The 19,447-nt window shown below is 44.5% G+C and overlaps 1 protein-coding gene across 4 annotated transcripts in view; it reads left to right on the plus strand.

Annotated features, from left to right (window-relative positions):
* The window catches only part of rfx3 (regulatory factor X, 3 (influences HLA class II expression)), a 122,298-nt gene that overhangs the window by 90,620 nt on the left and 12,231 nt on the right, over positions 1-19,447 (plus strand). For 2 of the 4 annotated variants that reach the window (XM_052525806.1, XM_052525807.1), the window contains exons 5-16: positions 4,371-4,445; positions 4,743-4,924; positions 5,352-5,471; positions 7,166-7,290; positions 7,604-7,719; positions 15,121-15,236; positions 15,850-16,004; positions 16,123-16,220; positions 16,397-16,546; positions 16,797-17,005; positions 17,232-17,385; positions 17,498-17,540. In XM_052525806.1, the coding sequence (XP_052381766.1) occupies positions 4,371-4,445; positions 4,743-4,924; positions 5,352-5,471; positions 7,166-7,290; positions 7,604-7,719; positions 15,121-15,236; positions 15,850-16,004; positions 16,123-16,220; positions 16,397-16,546; positions 16,797-17,005; positions 17,232-17,385; positions 17,498-17,540 (1,543 nt within the window). The remainder of the gene's footprint in view (positions 1-4,370; positions 4,446-4,742; positions 4,925-5,351; positions 5,472-7,165; positions 7,291-7,603; positions 7,720-15,120; positions 15,237-15,849; positions 16,005-16,122; positions 16,221-16,396; positions 16,547-16,796; positions 17,006-17,231; positions 17,386-17,497; positions 17,541-19,447) is intronic. The other 2 variants (XM_052525809.1, XM_052525810.1) reach the window with 1 other exon arrangement.

A 19,447-nucleotide genomic window follows, 5' to 3' on the forward strand; every position in this document is an offset into this window, starting at 1 on the left:
CTAACTCAAAAAAGTTCTGGGACACTGTAAAGTCCATGGAGAATAAGAACACCTCCTCCCAGCTGCCCACTGCACTGAAGATAGGAAACACTGTCACCACTGATAAATCCACCATAATTGAGAATTTCAATAAGCATTTTTCTACGGCTGGCCATGCTTTCCACCTGGCTATTCCTACCCCGGTAAACAGCACTGCACCCCCAACAGCAACTCGCCCAAGCCTTCCCCATTTCTCCTTCTCCCAAATCCATTCAGCTGATGTTCTGAAAGAGCTGCAAAATCTGGACCCCTACAAATCAGCCGGGCTAGACAATCTGGACCCTTTCTTTCTAAAATTATCTGCTGAAATTTTTGCCACCCCTATTACTAGCCTGTTCAACCTCTCTTTCGTGTCGTCTGAGATACCCAAAGATTGGAAAGCAGCTGCGGTCATCCCCCTCTTCAAAGGGGGGGGACACTCTTGACCCAAACTGCTACAGACCTACATCTATCCTACCATGCCTTTCTAAGGTCTTCGAAAGCCAAGTCAACAAACAGATTACCGACCATTTAGAATCTCACCATACCTTCTCTGCTATGCAATCTGGTTTCAGAGCTGGTCATGGGTGCACCTCAGCCACGCTTAAGGTCCTAAACGATATCTTAACCGCCATTGATAAGAAACATTACTGTGCAGCCGTATTCATTGATCTGGCCCTTAGCTTTCGACTCTGTCAATCACCACATCCTCATCGGCAGACTCGACAGCCTTGGTTTCTCAAATGATTGCCTCGCCTGGTTCACCAACTACTTCTCTGATAGAGTTCAGTGTGTCAAATCGGAGGGTCTGCTGTCCGGACCTCTGGCAGTCTCTATGGGGGTGCCACAGGGTTCAATTCTTGGACCGACTCTCTTCTCTGTATACATCAATGAGGTCGCTCTTGCTGCTGGTGAGTCTCTGATCCACCTCTACGCAGACGACACCATTCTGTATACTTCCGGCCCTTCTTTGGACACTGTGTTAACAACCCTCCAGGCAAGCTTCAATGCCATACAACTCTCCTTCCATGGCCTCCAATTGCTCTTAAATACAAGTAAAACTAAATGCATGCTCTTCAACCGATCGCTACCTGCACCTACCCGCCTGTCCAACATCACTACTCTGGACGGCTATGACTTAGAATACGTGGACAACTACAAATACTTAGGTGTCTGGTTAGACTGTAAACTCTCCTTCCAGACCCATATCAAACATCTCCAATCCAAAGTTAAATCTAGAATTGGCTTCCTATTTCGCAACAAAGTATCCTTCACTCATGCTGCCAAACATACCCTTGTAAAACTGACCATCCTACCAATCCTCGACTTTGGCGATGTCATTTACAAAATAGCCTCCAATACCCTACTCAACAAATTGGATGCTGTCTATCACAGTGCAATCCGTTTTGTCACCAAAGCCCCATATACTACCCACCATTGCGACCTGTACGCTCTCGTTGGCTGGCCCTCACTTCATACTCGTCGCCAAACCCACTGGCTCCATGTCATCTACAAGACCCTGCTAGGTAAAGTCCCCCCTTATATCAGCTCGCTGGTCACCATAGCATCTCCCACCTGTAGCACACGCTCCAGCAGGTATATATATATACATTCTTCCATTGCAAAACTACCATTCCAGTGTTTTACTTGCTATATTGTATTTACTTTGCCACCATGGCCTTTTTTGCCTTTACCTCCCTTCTCACCTCATTTGCTCACATTGTATCTAATACTGTATTATTGACTGTATGTTTGTTTTACTCCATGTGTAACTCTGTGTCGTTGTATCTGTCGAACTGCTTTGCTTTATCTTGGCCAGGTCGCAATTGTAAATGAGAACTTGTTCTCAACTTGCCTACCTGGTTAAATAAAGGTGAAATAAAAATAAATATTCGCAAATTGTAAAAAAATAAATAAATAAAAACTGACCTGTTTTTGCTCCTAGACATTTCACAGCACTTACAGTTGACTGGGGAAGCTCTAGCAAGGTAGCAATTTTACAAACGGACTTGTTGGAAAAGTGGCATCCTATGATGGTGCCACGTTGAAAATCACTGAGCTCTTCAGTACGGTCATTCTACTGCCAATGTTGCCTAAGGAGATTGCATGGCTGTGTGCTCGATTTTATACACCTGTCTTGTTCTAATATACACATGTCAGCAATACACAAATTTCAAGGGGTCTCCACATAGTTTTGTGTGTATATATAGTGTAGCTGTAATTTACCCTTACTGCTATCATTAATTTGTGGCGTGATCCACTAAGGCAGAAAGCCCAGAGACGGCAAGGTTTTTATTTGAGGAAAAATCGCTCCATTGTTGGTCCTCAAGTCAAATAACGCATATGTGACAAAGTAGATGATTATAAAAACGCATATAAAACATTGTACATGTAAGTATAGCCTACACGTCTATGTAATATAGCAAATATTATTTATGTAGCACTGCCAGTAGCTTATGTGTCGTCTGGAAGAGGGACTCTAACAAGAAACTCCTCATAAAATATATTCCTAATCTTCATTTACAAGGTTTTGCCAGCACAACACACTACCACAATTAGTGTGTTTTTTTAGTGTGGTTCAATTAGTGTGGTTTTACATTTGTGCCACCCCTCCAAGCCATGTGAAGTGAGTGATTTTAGGTTGTTGTGTTATAAATGTGCTTGTAATAGGCTGTTTGGGGAAAAGCTTCTCTGGTGAAAACACGTGATTGGAATGACTAACAGAACATACCATTTAATTTTTGTCATTTGCATCAAATGTAAGGTAAACGACAAGTTGTAGGTTACATTCGTAGAAAGTGTCTCCTCGCCAGACGAGGGCGTAATCGCTACGGGTATCCTCTACTAGGCGTTCACCTCACAGGCCTGGAAGCCGAGGCTGACCCTATGGAATAGTTGACCTGCATGGGGGAAGTTTGTTCCTGGAAATATGAATCGTCGAAGAGAGAAGTTGATCAGCTCGTCTTTCTATCCACGCCTTACACAATCAAGGAGAAACACTTGAGCAACGAGGAAAGGAGAGACATGCTGTAAAATATGTGCTGGCAATGTAAAACGAGTGCTGTTGAGTTAATACATTTAAATACCGTTTTTTAAAGTTATTTTTCAATGGGATTATTAGCAGTTGTCACTATGACAATGAAGACACCCTGAAAGCACGGAATGACCTTGTTACCACCTTATTAGTAGGCCTACAGCGTGCAGTAGGGTGTGTTGATCAGTTGATTGACAGGTGTACTGACGAACGATAAACATCAAACGTTCCTCTAGTGAGGATGCTTGCAAATGTGGGTTCTTTAAAATAACTTAACACTATTACTGCAATACTGCCATCTGTGATAACAAGAGTGCTTGACTTTGTTATGGACGCTGTTATGGAAAAGTGTTTGTTCACCTCAATCTATGTCAACATTTGTAATTGGCTGATGTAGAATCTGTTCCAGGAAATCATCACTGTCATCTGGTGAGGTTAGCATAGGGCAAAGGGCTACCGTGTGCCAGGTTATCTGATGGAACCAGCCACAATGTATCGTACTGTCATGTAAACCGACTATTTTACTTGGCAGATGTGTATTTTGAGACGGGTCCAACAAAAACAACCTAATGATTGGTTGACACATAGTGCCTCCCACAATGCAAGTGAGAAGCAACTGCAGCGACTTCATCAAAAACTGCATGACCTTTGATCACATCATGTTTGTAAAGTTCGTGCAGTCGACATGGAGTCACAAGTCTGGCAATTTTTTTAGAACTGTAATACAACACTTTGAAAGGACTTAAAAAAATTGTTCTGCTCCAACATGCGCAGTGAGGTCTCCCTCCCTCAGTGGGTCTATGCTTTCCTCTGGTGGCTGAAAATGGTAGTTTCCCAGCTTCTGATTACTGTGGCGCTTGTTTATTTATGTAACCTTTATTTAACTAGGCAAGTCGGTTAAGAACAAATTCTTATTTACAATGACGGCCTACCCGGGAACAGTGGGTTAATTACATTGTTCAGGGGCAGAACAACAGGTTGCTTGGTACCTTGTCAGTTCCGGGATTTGATCCAGCAACCTTTCGGTTAGTGGCCCGACGCTCTAACCACTAGGCTATGTGCCTCTTGACTTTCTGTTAGCACGCTGCTTCATTAAGACAATGGGAAATGTAATTCAAAAGACAGTTAGGTGAATTTAAGGTTAAACTGACTTTGCTATGCTGGGCTTTTGGCACTAGTTTGGGTGACGCTTGCTTTCGGAGCTGTTCTGGATTTTTCTGATTTTCTACGTGTGTCAGTACTGTGTCAGTATTCTAGTGCAACCTTTTCCTTTGTTGTTTTTGTTTTTCCTTCTATTTTTTGCTCCTTGGTCTATCAGATTGAAATGGCGATTGAGACGCTCCAAAAGACTGAAGGTTTATCCAGTCAGAGAAGCTCGCTGCTCAACAGCCATGTAAGTCGCCACTCTAAACGCCTCGCCTGCCTGCCCTCTATAGCTGTTCTCACTCTCTAGTACCTCCAGAACTCTCCCTTTGCATCTCCCTCTCTTTCTTTCTATGGTGGTGGGGGTTCTTCCTGTGCTCCAATTTTAATTTTTCGCTGCTTTAGTTAATTGTGCTTTTAAAGCTAGGGAAGGGGGTGTTAGTATTTACAGACAAGTGAGGGGTGAAACATGCATCTGCTGTGGATTACAGAGAGGTGTAATGACATACCTGTGTGTAATTGACAGAATATCTTTTCTCCCCCACAGCTGCAATGGCTACTGGATAACTATGAGACTGCGGAGGGGGTGAGTCTGCCTCGCTCCACCCTCTACAACCACTACTTGCGCCACTGCCAGGAGCAGAAATTGGACCCGGTCAACGCCGCTTCCTTCGGCAAGCTCATCCGCTCCATCTTCATGGGGCTACGCACGCGACGCCTCGGCACAAGGTGAGCTACTGACAGGACAGACACGTTCTGATAACTCCCTCTGCACCTTGCACCCCCTCCTCTCCTTCTCTATCCTGTCACTGCATCTCAAGTCCCCCAGTTCTGCTCTCCCTAACTCTCCTCTGACGCCTTCAGTTTAGTCTTGTCCTTTCCTCTTTCCTTGGTTGTCTTCATTATGATTTCCTGTTTGGTATTACAGCATGTTTAAAAAATGTAATAAACACATTTAAATATTTTTGGACTGCTAAATTAATATAGGGGAAACACTGAGAACTTGTGTGTGTGTGTGTGTGTGTGTGTGTGTGTGTGTGTGTGTGTGTGTGTGTGTGTGTGTGTGTGTGTGTGTGTGTGTGTGTGTGTGTGTGTGTGTGTGTGTGTGTGTGTGTGTGTGTGTGTGTGTGTGTGTGTGTGTGTGTGTGTGTTGCAGAGGGAACTCAAAGTACCACTACTATGGCATCCGGCTGAAGCCGGACTCTCCTCTCAACAGACTGCAGGAGGACATGCAGTACATGGCCCTCAGACAGCAGCCTGTCCAACAGAAACAGAGGTACAATATGTGCATTCAGAAAGTATTCAGACCCCTTTACCTTTTCCACATTTTGTTACGTTACAGCTTTACTCTAAAATTGATCAAATTGTTTTTTTCCCTCAACAATCTATACACATTACCCAATAATGACAAAGCAAAAACAGGTTTTTAGAAATGTAAGTCTTCAGACCTTTTTGAAGCACCTTTGGCAGCGATTACAGCCTCGAGTGTTCTTGGGTATGACACTACAAGCTTGGCACACCTGTATTTGGGGAGTTTCTCCCATTCTTCTCTGTAGATCCTCTCAAGCTCTGTCAGGTTGGATGGGGAGCTTCAATGCAAGTCTCCAGTAATGTTCGATCAGGTTCAAGTCTGGGCTCTGGCTGGGCCACTCAAGGACATTCAGAAACTTGTCCCGAAGCCACTCCTGCATTGTCTTAGCTGTGTGCTTAGGATCGTTGTCCTGAGTGCTCTGGAGCAGGTTTTCATCAAGGATCTCTCTTTCTCTCTCTGTGCTCTGTTCATCTTTCCCTCGACCCTGACTCGTCTCCCAGTTCCTGCCGCTGAAAAGCATCACAGAATGATGCTGCCATCACCATGCTTCACCATAGGGATGGTGCCAGGTTTCCTCCAGACAAGACCAAAGCTAATTGGCATTTCATCAGACCAGAGAATCATGTTTCTCATGGTTAGAGTCCTGTAGGTTCCTTTTGGCAAACTCCAAGCGGGCTGTCATGTGCCTTTTTACTGAGGAGTGGCTTCTGTTTGGCAACTCTACCACAAAGGCCTGATTGGTGGAGTGCTGAAAAGATGGTTGTCCTTCTGGATGGTTCTCCCATCTCCACAGAGGGACTCTGGAGCTCTATCAGAGTGACCATCGGGTTCTTGGTCACCTGCCTAACTAAGGCCCTTCTCCCCCGAGAAGCTCAGTTTGGTCGGGAGTCCAGCTCTAGGAAGAGTCTTGGTGGTTCCAAACTTCTTCCATTTAAGAATGATTGAGGCCGCTATGTTCTTGGGAACCTTCAATGCTACAGACATTTTTTGGTACCCTTTCCCAGATCTGTGCCTCGACACAATCCTATCTCGGTGCTCTACGGACAATTCCTTCAACCTCATGGCTTGGTTTTTGCTCTAACGTGCACTGTCAACTATGGGACATTATATAGACAGGTGTGTGCCTTTCCAAATCATGTCCAATCAATTGAATTTACCACATGTGGACTCCAATCAAGTTGTAGAACCATCTCAAAGATAATCAAAGGAAACAGGATGCACCTGAGCTCAATTTCGATTCTCACAGCAAAGGGTCTGAATAGTTATGTAAATAAGGTATTTCAGTTTATTAAAAAAACAGTTTTTTGCTTTTTTGTTATGGGGTATTGTGTGTAGATTGAGGATTTTTAAATATTTTTTTATGCATTTTAGAATAAGGCTGTAACGTAACAATGTGTCGCAGTTGTAAATGAGAACTTGTTCTCAACTGGCCTACCTGGTTAAATAAAGGTGAAATAAAACAATAAACAAATTGGAGTCAACACGGGCCAGCATCCCTGTTGAACGCTTTTGACACCTTGTGGAGTCCATGCCCCGACGAATTGAGGCTGTTCTGAGGGGAAAAGGGTGCTCAACTCAATGTTCGGAAGGTGTTCCTAATGCTTGGTATACTCAGTGTACATATACAAACAGTACTGACTGAGGCATTGTCGTTGTAGGTTTAAGCCGGTGCAGAAGGTTGATGGGGTGTCTGGGGAGAACTTCTCAGGCGGTGGCCAGCACACTCCCAGTGCAGCAGAGCAGACCGTCATTGCACAGAGCCAGCACCACCAGCAGTACCTGGGTGAGTGAGCGGTGTGTATATTTCTGTGTGTTTAGACTGACTTAAGTGACTTTCAGCATCAATAGATTGCTACTGTTTGATGTTCCCTTGTTATTAATACGTTTTGATACCACTTCATGAAAGTGCTCCTCCGCTGAGTGCTGTAAGGGTTCCCCTGTCGGGTTATATTCTGCAATGAACCACTGATAGGATTTTCTCAGCCTTCAGTATTTCCTTGTTAAATATCTACCCCTCTGTTCCTCTGCTTTAAACTGGATTCATAACGTGAGTTGTGGTTGACCTTGTCTGATTTCTATGCGTCTCTCCCTGACAGACGCATCCCGGGCGCTGCCAGACTTTGTGGAGCTGGACCTGGGAGAGACCAACGTGGAGAACATCGGCCCAGACGACATCAAAGCTCTCCAGTCACTATACAGAGAGCACTGTGAGGTCAGAGATTATCCATCACGTCTAACAAAGTTCTACAGGAAAGTTTGTATTATTCTCTACGGGGTAAATTCAGACCAGATACACGCATGTAAATGGAACTTCATTCTATTTTCATGCACTTTCCTCTCTGCACACATTCTGACCTTGATCTTAAGCAAGGGGAATCGAATGTGCCCAACAGGTATTAGTTTGGGGTGGAGATTGCAGAAATGGAGGTGTATCTACAAATCAAATCAAACTTTGTCACATGCGCCGAATACAACAAGTGTAGACCTTACAGTGAAATGCGTACTTACAAGCCCTTAACCAACAGTGCAGTTCATGAAGAGTTAAGAAAATATTTACCAAATAAACAAAACTACAAAATAATAACAAGTAACATAGTAATAACGAGGCTACATACAGGGGATACCGAGTCAGTGTGCAGGGGTACAGGTTAGAGGTCATTTGTTCATGTAGGTAAGGGTGAAGTGACCATGCATAGATAATAAACAGCGAGTAGCAGCAGTGTACAAAACAAATTGGGGGGGGCAATGAAATAGTCCAGTGGCCATTTGATTAATAGTTCAGCAGTCTTATGGCTTGGGGATGAAGCTGGTAAGGAGCCTTTTGTTCCTAGACTTGGCACTCCAGAGAAAACAGTCTATGACTTGGGGGACTGGATTCTCTGACAATTTTATGGGCTTTCCTCTGACACCGCCTATTATATAGGTCCTGGATTGCAGGAAGCTTGGCCTCAGTGATGTACTGGGCCTTACGCACTACCCTCTGTAGCGCCTGTTCGGCCCGCCTTTTGCTGTAGTCCACCATCAGCTCCTTTGTCTTGCTCACATTGAGGGAGAGGTTGTTGTCCTGGCATGTCGTGTTTGGCCACGCAGTCGTGGGTGAACAGGGAGTACAGGAGGGGACTAAGTACACAACCCTGAGGGGCCCCGGTGTTGAGGATCAACGTGGCAGACATGTTGTTGCCTACCCTTACCACCCGGGGGCAGCCTGTCAGGAAATCCAGGATCCAGTTGCAGAGGGAGGTGTTTAGTCCCAGGGTCCTTAGCTTAGTGATGAGCTTTGTGGGCATTAATGGTGTTGAACCTTGAGCTGTAGTCAATGAACAGCATTCTCTGTTGGGGCGGTATGCGAATTGGAGTGTGTCTATGGTATCCGGGAGGAGGGTGTTGATGTGAGCCATAACCAGCCTTCAAAGCACTGCATGGCTACCGACGTGAGTGCTACGGGGAGGTAATCATTTAGGCAGGTTACCTTCGCTTCCTTGGGCACAGGGACTATGGTGGTCTGCTTGAAACATGTAGGTATTACAGACTCATTCAGGGAGAGGTTGAAAATGTCAGTGAAGACACTTGTCAGTTGGTCAGCGCATGTTTTGAGTACACTTCCTGGTAATCATCTGGCCCCACAATTTTGTGAATGTTAACCTGCTTAAAGGTCTTGCTCACATCGGCTACGGAGTGCGTTATCACACAGTCATCCAGACTGTGGTGCGCTCGTGCATGCTTCAGTGTTGCTTGCCTCGAAGCGAGCATAAAAGGCATTTAGCTCGTCTGGTATACTCGCGTCACTGGGCCGCTCGCGTCTGGGTTTCCCTTTGTAGTCCGTAATAGTTTTCAAGCCCTGCCACATCTAACGAGCATCAGAGGCGGTGTAGTAGGATTCAAACTTAATCCTGTATTGACACTTTGCTTGTTTGATGTTTCGTCTGAGGGCATAGCGGGATTAGTGTCCCGCTCCTTGAAAGCAGCAGCTCTAGCCTTTAGCTTGATGCAGCTGTTGCCTGTAATCCATGGCTTCTGGTTGGGATATGTTTATACGTTCACTGTGGGACGACGTTGTCGATGCACTTATTGATGAAGCTGGTGACTGAGGTGGTATACTCCTCAATGCCATTGGATGAGTCCCGGAACATATTCCGGCCTGTGCTAGCAAAACAGTCCTGTAACGTAGCATCCATGTCATCTGACCGTATTGAGCGAGTCACTGGTACTTCCTGCTTTAGTTTTTGCTTGTAAACAGAAATCATGAGGATATAATTATGGTCAGATTTGCCAAATGGAGGGTGGGGGAGAGCTTTGTACGAGTCTCTGTGTGTGGAGTAAAGGTGGTCTTTTTTCTCTCTCTCTGGTTGCACATGTGACATGCTGGTAAAAATGTGGTAAAACTGATTTAAGTTTGCCTGCATTAAAGTCCCTGGCCACTAGGAGCAGCGCTTCTGGGTGAGCATTTTCTTGTTTGCTTATGGCCTTATACAGCTCGTTGAGTGTGGTCTTAGTGCCAGTATCGGTTTGTGGTGGTAAATAGACAGCTACGAATAATATAGATGAGAACTCTCTTGGTAGATGGTGTGGTCTACAGCTTATCATAAGGTACTCGACCTCAGGCGAGCAATACCTCGAGACTTCTTTGATATTAGACATTGCGCACCAGCTGTTATTGACATAAAGACCCACACCCCCACCCCTCGTCTTACCAGACGTTGCTTCTCTGTTCTGCCGGTGCATTGAAAATCCCTCCAGCTCTATATTATCTATGTCATCGTTTAGCCACGACTCGGTGACACATAAGATATTACAGTTCTTAATGTCCCGTTGGTAGGATAATCATAATCCTAGGTCATCTATTTTATTTTCCAATGATTGCAAGTAGTATTGATGGCAGTGGGAGTTTACTCGCTCACCTACGGAATTCTTTTCCTCCATCTTTTCTTCATGCAAATAACAGAGAGATGATTGACAAATGCGGAGAGATTTAATGTGAAACTAGTCATATGGCAGTGAACTGAAACCCATATCAACATGACAGGTATGTCTGCCCCTTACACAGAGTGAAGTATACATGCTGTGACGTTATGCAGAATTTTGATTGTATGGCTTTTTTAGCTTGCAGGGATTCAATTTGGAGACGTAACCCAGATGGGTAGCCTACTGGTCACAGGGCAACAATGTGCGCAATGTCGCAACAAATTTAACCTTTGTGCACTCTCGATGTTTTAATCATATACCCCAACTTTCTCTGTTTCCTATTTGTAGCCTATCATATTATATATTAGCCACTATCAGTAGCCACCGCCAGTAATACTCACATAAATGTATAACTGTCACTTTAGTGTTCCCTTAAATTTGTAGCCTACATTTTTGCATTATTCCATTACATGATTAGTTTAACTTTCTTTCTTCTATCACATCCATGTGGTTGTTCCTCAGTCACTAGCAATAATGGATCATATTAGGTTAACGTACAGTGCATTTTCCAAATTTTGTTACGTTACAGCCTTATAAAGTTGATTAAATAAAAAAAAATCCATCAATCTACACACAATACCCTCTAATGAGAAAGCGAAAACAGGTTTTTAGACATTTTCAAATAAAAAACAGAAATGCCTTATTTACATAAGTATTCCGACCCTCTGCTATGAGAGTCGAAATTGAACTCAGGTGCATCCTGTTTCCATTGATCATCCTTGAGATGTTTCTACAACTTGATTGGAGTCCACCTGTGGTCAATTCAATTGATTGGACATGATGGCACACACCTGTCTATATAAGGTCCCACAGTGGTCCGGTCATGTCAGAGCAAAAACCAAGCCATGAGGTCGAAGGAATTGCCCGTAGAGATCCGAGACAGGATTGTATCGAGGCACAGATCTGGGGAATGGTACCAAAAAATGTCTGCAGCATTGAAGGTCCCCAAGAACACAGTGGCCTCCATCATTCTTAAATGGAAGAAGTTTGGAGCCACCAAGACTCTTCCTAGAGCTGGACGCCTGGCCAAACTGCGCAATCGGAGGAGAAGGGCCTTGGTCAGGTAGGTGACCAGGAACCCAATGGTCACTCTGACAGAGCTCAAGTGTTTCTCAGGATTGTGGGAAAGATGGACAGAGTAAAGTGCAGCGATCCTAGATGAAAACCTGCTCCAGAGCACTGGGGCAAAGGTTCACCTTCCAACAGGACAAAGACCCTAATCGCACAGCCAAGACAATGCAGGAGTGGCTTCGGGGCAAGTCTCTGAATGTCCTTGAGTGGCCCAGCCAGAGCCCAGAATAGAACCCGATCGAACATCTCTGGAGAGACCTGAAAATAGCTGTGCAGTGACACTCCCCAACCAACCTGACAGAGCTTGAGAGGACCTGCAGAGAAGAATGGGAGTAACTCTCCAAATGCAGGTGTGCCAAATACAGGTGTGTAAGAAGACAACTCAATAAGACTCAAGGCTGTAATCGCTGCCAAAGGTGCTTCAACAATGTACTGAGGATCTGAATACTTATGTAAATGTGACATTTCAGTTTTTTATTTTTAATACATTACACGAAAAATTCTAAAAACCTGTTTTTGCTTTGTCATTATGGGGTATTGTGTGTAGATTGATGAGGGGGAAAACGATTTAATACATAAGTCAGGGGTCTGAATACTTTCCGAATGCACTGTATTACAAGTTTTGCAATAATTTGAGACACAGACCACCCATAGCAGTTTAAACCTAGAGCCTGGTGCACGGTTCACAACAACTGGACCGTTGTCATCACTGTTCCATGATTAGTGAGGATTAGGGTTGATTTTGTAGAACAGTTGTTCAACCCTATTGTACACCTGTAGATGCTCCTCAAAGGAGGAAGGGGAGGACCATCCTCAGTGAATTTTATAAAAATTGAATTAGTGAAATATTTAAAAAATATATCCTGTTTTGCAATGAAGGTCTACAGTAGCCTCAACAGCACTCTGTAAGGTAGCACCATGGTGTAGCCGGAGGACAGCTAGTATCCGTCCTCCTCTGGGTACATTGACTTCAATACAAAACCTAGGAGGCTCATGGTTCTCACCCCATTCCATAGACTTGCCCAGTAATTATAACTTCCGGAGGACATCCTCCAACCTATCAGAGTTCTTGCAGCATGAACTGACATGTGGTCCACCCAATCAAAGGATCAGAGAATGAGGGGCGGCAGGTAGCCTAGTGGTTAGAGCGTTGGGCCAGTAACTGAAAGGATCGAATCCCCTAGCTGACCAGGTACAAATATGTCATTCTGCCCCTGAAGGCAGTTAACCCACTGTTCTTAGGCCATCGTTGAAAATAAGATTTTGTTCTTATTAACTGACTTGCCTAGTTAAATAAAGGTAAAATAAAAAAAAACACGTTAAAAAATCTAGTACTGATAGCATAAGCTACCAGCTAACTGGTAATAAAATGTGGTGAGTAGTAGACTCAAAGAGAAAGACAAAAGTTGAACAGTTTTGAACAAATTCAAGAGTCTTTTTTTATACATTTGTTTTACGTTCAATTACTTCGCTAGCAAATGCAGCTAGCTAGTTTAGCCTACTCAAACAGAGAGATGCTATGTTAGCTAGCTGGCTATGACTATCCAACACGGGAACTTTTACAAATCACATGCTGACCAGACCGGACACGTCGGTCGCGTGCGCCGCAAAATAAATGTAGAAATCCATGTTATTCAATTATTGCACCCACACTGCTCGCACGCGCCAATGAGCGTCTGCGATGCTACGGGCTAAAATAGAACTCCTTTCTATTTCTGACGCAGATCGTGCTGAATGTCCTGCCTCTTCCATCTCCTCATTTGTTTATAGAAGCAGGTACCCACGTGCCATCTCCTCATTGGTTATACCCACGTGGGTGATTGAAAGACGAACTGTTTTGCCGGTAGTCGTGGTAATGCTATGAAAGTTTAGATGCCTATCACCATATAAGTTCAATGATGAAAAGGCCTGGAAGGAGGAGAGATGACTAGAAGCGATTCGGTTGGCCGTTTTATGTGTGGATTAATTTGTCGGAGTAGAGGACCTTGTGCAGTTCAGGTAAAATAACAACTCAATGTTTATATCCTAGGACAAATTAGCTAGCAACAGCAAGCTAGCTAAAGAGGACAAATTAGCTAGCAAGTGCAAGCTAACTAGCTAAATTGCAATACATGTTTAATGCTTTTCGATCTGTCCCCAAATTAATGTAATTTGTTCAGAGTTTGTTTTGGTATTTTAACCTGTGTGTCGTGATCGCGTTCGGTGTAGGGGGACAAAATACATTTATGCACGATAGCGCACGCGTGCAGCCGGTTTGGGTTCCGTGTCAAGGTAAGCTTTTAGTTTTACAAATGTATTGCCACCGGGGCCCACAGGTGTAACTGCTTACTAACTGTACACTGTACAGCATGATTGTAGCCGGTTTACTAACGCGTTAATTCTATTAGCTATGCTGACTATGACGTTACTTTAGCTAATATGGTGACAACGATGTAGGCTGTGAGTAGCGGTTATGATATGAAGGTTTGGCTTGGAAAGTTTTTTCTTGCATCGACAGCTGATGTATTGGTCATTGAAGTCCACACGTGAAGGGAAACGGTGAGAAGAGGAGAGCGCATAGATGCGAGAAGGAATACAATGAGGTGTTTGTATGTGGCTATGAAATTGAACTATTTTCGTGTGATCAGGGTTGTATTCATTCCGCCGATTCTGTTGAAAAACGTTCTTAAACAGAATCTTACGGAATTAAATAGGAATAAACATATGTGAATTTGCCCAAATGAAACTTGTTTGCAACTAATACACCCTAAATCAGCTAGATGCAGGCAAGAGTGTGCAAGGCTGTATTGAATGTGTGCACCTGTGTGCACCTGTGTGCACCTGCGTTCTAAACTTTCATTCATAGGCTAGGTTGATGGGTATAGGGAAAAATGTTGTATTATGTAGCAGCCTAGACCTATCAATGTTACATTGAGCTAGGTGAATGGAATAGTCATCCAATATGCTGTAATAAAAATAAGGCCATGCTCATAAAAACAAATATTGTCCTCCCTCATCTTAAACGGCACTGACCCCCACTGTTGTACACTTTTCTCACCTTCCAATAATTCATGGATTGAATATGGCAACTTTCAGGATGAATCAAACCACTGTATTGTCTTATTCAACAATATATTTAGTGTGTAAAGGCTCTCCTCGACCTTAAAAATAAATACATTCCCAACCCTAATTAATCTACAAGATCAGAGTATTTTTTAATCTTAAAGGGATGGGTTTAGATAAATGTACTGAAAACCCTATTGAGCGAACACTCCACGAGATAATCTATTGGCCAGCAAGAGTTAGGGATTTTCAGCAGTTGAATTGAATGTATTCAGTATGCGCAAGGGAGCCACACCCATAAGGTAAGTCTTAATACCAACTACTGAGAAGTTCTTGAATAAAAAAAAATAAGAAAAGCACAGATTTTCCAAGTCTGAATCGGCCCCCATGTGCAGATGAATGGGGGCTTTCTTTGGCATGCATGATATTTACAAGTCTTCATCTTCATTGATCCACACCAGCTCATCCACACTAATCAGCTTGACTGTGAATAGTTATTCAGCTCAGTTGTGTGATGCTGACCATGTCTCTCTTGCAGGCCATTCTGGATGTGGTGGTGAACCTCCAGTTCAGTCTAATAGAGAAGCTGTGGCAGACATTCTGGCGCTATTCCCCCTCTGATTTAGTGGAGGGCACCACCATCACAGAAAACAGGTCAGCTCTCTCTCTCTCGTTCTCTCCCTCTCTCCTGAAGGTCAGTTCTGGTGACTTTTTAAAAGGATATTCTACTCCAAAATTAGTGAAAATAAAATAATGCTGACACCATCTAAAATATCAGTTCTACCTCGAGAAATGAGCCCAATATCATATTGGTAAATTAATTAGCAGAAATTATTTTTACATATTGGAACATGTTTATAGCCTGTGCATGCTCCATATTATCAGTATTCTTTTCCGCTCATGCAGGAGCAAAAAAGTCCTAGTGCACTTTGGTGCGATTTAAAAAAATATATACTATATTTTTTACATGGATGAGTTAGTTCATTGGGACAGTGCGCGACCCCTGTAACTAATGTAAAACTTCAATCAATCAATCAAATGCAAATATCCGCTTGTCCCTTTTTAATAGCTGGGCAACGGCACACTTTTCAGCAAATAAACACCTGTTTCAATTAAATACCTGGTTTAAATGAATTGTTTACAGGGTTTAATATTTGATTTGCTACATAAAATAATTCAGTAATGACACAAACCCCCCCACAGTAGGCCGAGTGAGATTGAGGTTAATCTGATCCAGTATGTGTAACTTTGAACTCCGTCTCCACAGTGGTATGAGTGAGATTGAGGGCCGTTTGCCCTGCTCCAGGCTGGTGGTGCTCTGTAGGAACGAGGCTGTGCTCAAGTGGATGAGTTCCTGTGACCACCTGATGTACCAGGCCCTAGTGGAGATCCTCATCCCTGATGTCCTCAGACCCATCCCCAGTGAGTGGCTGACACACACAGTCACACACACACTTTCTCGCTCATTCCTTGTTGGGTATCAGAATTCAAATGGTGATCTTTATATAGACTGCTGTCCGCTGTATCTCTCCCTCTCTAGGTGCCTTGACTCAAGCCATCCGCAACTTTGCCAAAAGCCTGGAAGGCTGGCTCAACAATGCCATGAACGTCATTCCACAGAGAATGATCCAGACAAAGGTACAGACACTCTCTCTTCACTCACTCACTCTCTCACACACACACATATTGGCAAATAAACTTAAATTGCCTCTATTTTGTTTGATCCTGACTTTCCTCTCTTATCTTTTTTGACTGGCCTTGGTCTGATTTTAATTGGCAGCTGTTTGATCCTCTGTGTGTTTGATTGGCCTCAGGTTGCCGCTGTTAGTGCCTTTTCTCAGACGATGCGTCGTTACACTAGTCTGAACCACCTGGCCCAGGCAGCCCGTGCTGTGTTGCAGAACACCTCCCAGATCAATCAGATGCTCAGCGACCTCAACCGCGTCGACTTCGCCAACGTACAGGTACGTCTGTCCCTCTGGATGGCTGTCTGTCTGCCTGTCCCTCCATCTGGCTGGATGTGGTTTGGTCTGCCTTGTCTGTGTATTTAGTTAGAGGGACACGTCTGTCCACCGTATAGCCATCTGTCATTATCTCTATGTCCTCTCCCCGCTTGAGGTTGCTGTTTATTTCATCAAGGGGCGCGTGTGCATCTGTGTTTTTGCATGTTTGTTTGTGTTATCCCAAACTGACCCGTCCTCGCTCTCTCTTTAGGAGCAGGCGTCGTGGGTGTGTCAGTGTGAGGAGGGTGTGGTTCAGAGGTTAGAGCAGGACTTCAAGGCCACCCTGCAGCAGCAGAGCTCTCTGGAGCAGTGGGCTGCCTGGCTGGACAACGTGGTCACCCAGGTCCTACAGCCCTTCGAGGACAGGCCCAGCTTCCCCAGGGCTGCGCGTCAGTTCCTGCTCAAGTGGTCCTTCTACAGGTCAGCTACATATAAATTGAATGGGTTCTATGAGTACCATAGAATTCATCCAAATTTTATGGTGAGGAAAAAAATGTACACACTTACAAAATATATATGTTTTTGCTCCCTCAACCAATTTAAGTAGTGTGTTGTGATATTTATTGTTTATCATATCAATTGATTTGGTTTGGCAGCTTATTAGCAGTTTTCCAGTGGTTGATCTCGTTGTCCATCTCTTTGTCAGCTCCATGGTGATTCGAGACCTGACTTTGCGCAGCGCGGCCAGTTTCGGCTCGTTCCACCTGATCCGCCTGCTCTACGACGAGTACATGTTCTACCTGGTGGAACACCGCGTCGCCCAGGCAACCGGCGAGACGCCCATCGGTGTCATGGGAGACGTAAGGCCCCGATGAAATGAACACACACCACACACGCACATAATTGTAATGTTCCCATTACTCCTTGGCTCAGTCTCAGTGTGGTTTCTTTGTGCTGCTTAATGTATTGCAGTTCGATGACCTCAACGCCATGTCGCCTGCTTACATGGACAAAGGTAAGCCAACCCCAAGCTGCGTCTACAGGCTAAGTCTCTGTAGGCTTCTGCTTCCACATTACATGGAGTTATTAAGCCCTTTGAAGCCACGTCCGTTCAGCATTGCTGTGCGTCATTCTTCTTTTGTTATGCGTCGTACCTCCTTCTACCGTCGTCTCAACGTGCTGCAACTTAGAGGATAGCAGTTTCAATTAGTACCCATTCAAACATGTTCTGGTCAGCTGCAGTCGAGAAGCTATTGGATCATTTCACATTTTTGTGAAGTTACGTTTAATACTAAGATGTTCATAAGAAAAGGCGAGGAGCTTTTGTTAAACAGTTGCCATGCCTAAACACCAGACTGTTACCGTGGTTACGCCATGAATATCAGTCTGAAAGAAGTCGCTCTTAAAAAATAAGCGACAGTCTCTACAAGGCAGAATGTTGAGTAAGATGATATTTACACTTATTTTAACAGTTGTACATGCTGTTGGTCCCTTTGGCAGTAGGAGGTGGCGATAGGGTGTCCACAAGAAAGGGCTGTTTACCCAACCTTTTGAGGCGCCTGTTGGTTCTGTCGCTTGTATTTTGCATCTGTTGCGCGTAATGCACAATATGTAAACAATAGCTGAATGTAACCGAATGTAGTCGTCCGAAGCACGTTTCCTCGCAATCGGCTAGAAGTGGTTGCCGTTCGGTTCGGCTCATCCGTATTGTGAAAGTATTTGTCACGTGCGAATTGCATCAGTATTGGAAATACAAACTATGTGCAGACCAACATATTGAAGGCCGGGTTGATAACACGACTCTGAAGATATTTTGTCTCACAAAAGTATGTGGACACCTGCTCGTCGAACATCTCATTCCACAATCATGGGCTTTAATATGGAGTTGGTCCCCCCCTTTGCTGCTATAACAGCCGCCACTCTTCTGGGAAGGCTTTCCACTACATGTTGGAACATTGACTAGAGGACTTCCATTCAGCCACGAGCATTAGTGAGGTCGGGCACTGATGTTGTGCGATTAGGCCTGGCCCGCAGTTGGCGTACCAATTCATCCAAAATGTGTTCGATGGGGTTGAGATCAGGGCTCTGTGCAGGCCAGTCAAGTTCTTCCACACCGATCTTGACAAACTATTTCTGTATGAACCTTGCTTTGTGCCCGAGGCATTGTCACGTTAAAACAGGAAAGGTCCTTCCCCAAACTGTTGCCACAAAGTTGGAGGCACAGAATCATCTAGAATGTCATTGTATGTTGAAGCATTAACATTTCCCTTCACTGGAATTAAGGGGCCAAGCCCAAACCATGAAAAACAGCCCCAGACCATTATTCCTCCTCCACCAAACTTTAAAGTTGGCACTATGCATTGGGGCAGGTACTGTTCTCCTGGCATCTGCCAAACTCAGATTTGTCCGTCGGACCGTCAGATGGTGAAGCAGTCCGACGGACAAATCTGCCAGATGGTGAAGCGTCATCACTCCAGAGAATGTTTACACTGCTCCAGAGTCCAATGGCGGCGAGCTTTTCTCCACTCCAGTGGACGCTTGGCATTGAACATGGTGATCTTAGGCTTGTGTGCGACTGCTGGGCCATGGAACCCCATTTCATGAAGCTCCCAACGAACAGTTCTTGTGCTGGCGTTGCTTCCAGAGGCAGTTTGGAACTCGGTAGTGAGTGTTGCAACGGGGGACAGACAATTTGTACGCGCTTCAGCACTCGGCGGTCCCGTTCCGTGAGCTTGTGTGGCCTACCACTTCGCGGCTGAGCCGCTGTTGCTCTTTGGCGTTTCTATTTCACAATAACAGCACTTACAGTTGACCGGGGCAGCTCTAGCAGGGGAGAAATTTGACGAACTGACTTGTTAGAAAGGTGGCATCCTATGACAGTGCCACATTGAAAGTCACTGAGCTCTTCAGTAAGGTCATTCT

The sequence above is a fragment of the Oncorhynchus keta genome, chromosome 9 (assembly GCF_023373465.1).
Source record: "Oncorhynchus keta strain PuntledgeMale-10-30-2019 chromosome 9, Oket_V2, whole genome shotgun sequence".
Classification (NCBI taxonomy): domain Eukaryota; kingdom Metazoa; phylum Chordata; class Actinopteri; order Salmoniformes; family Salmonidae; genus Oncorhynchus; species Oncorhynchus keta.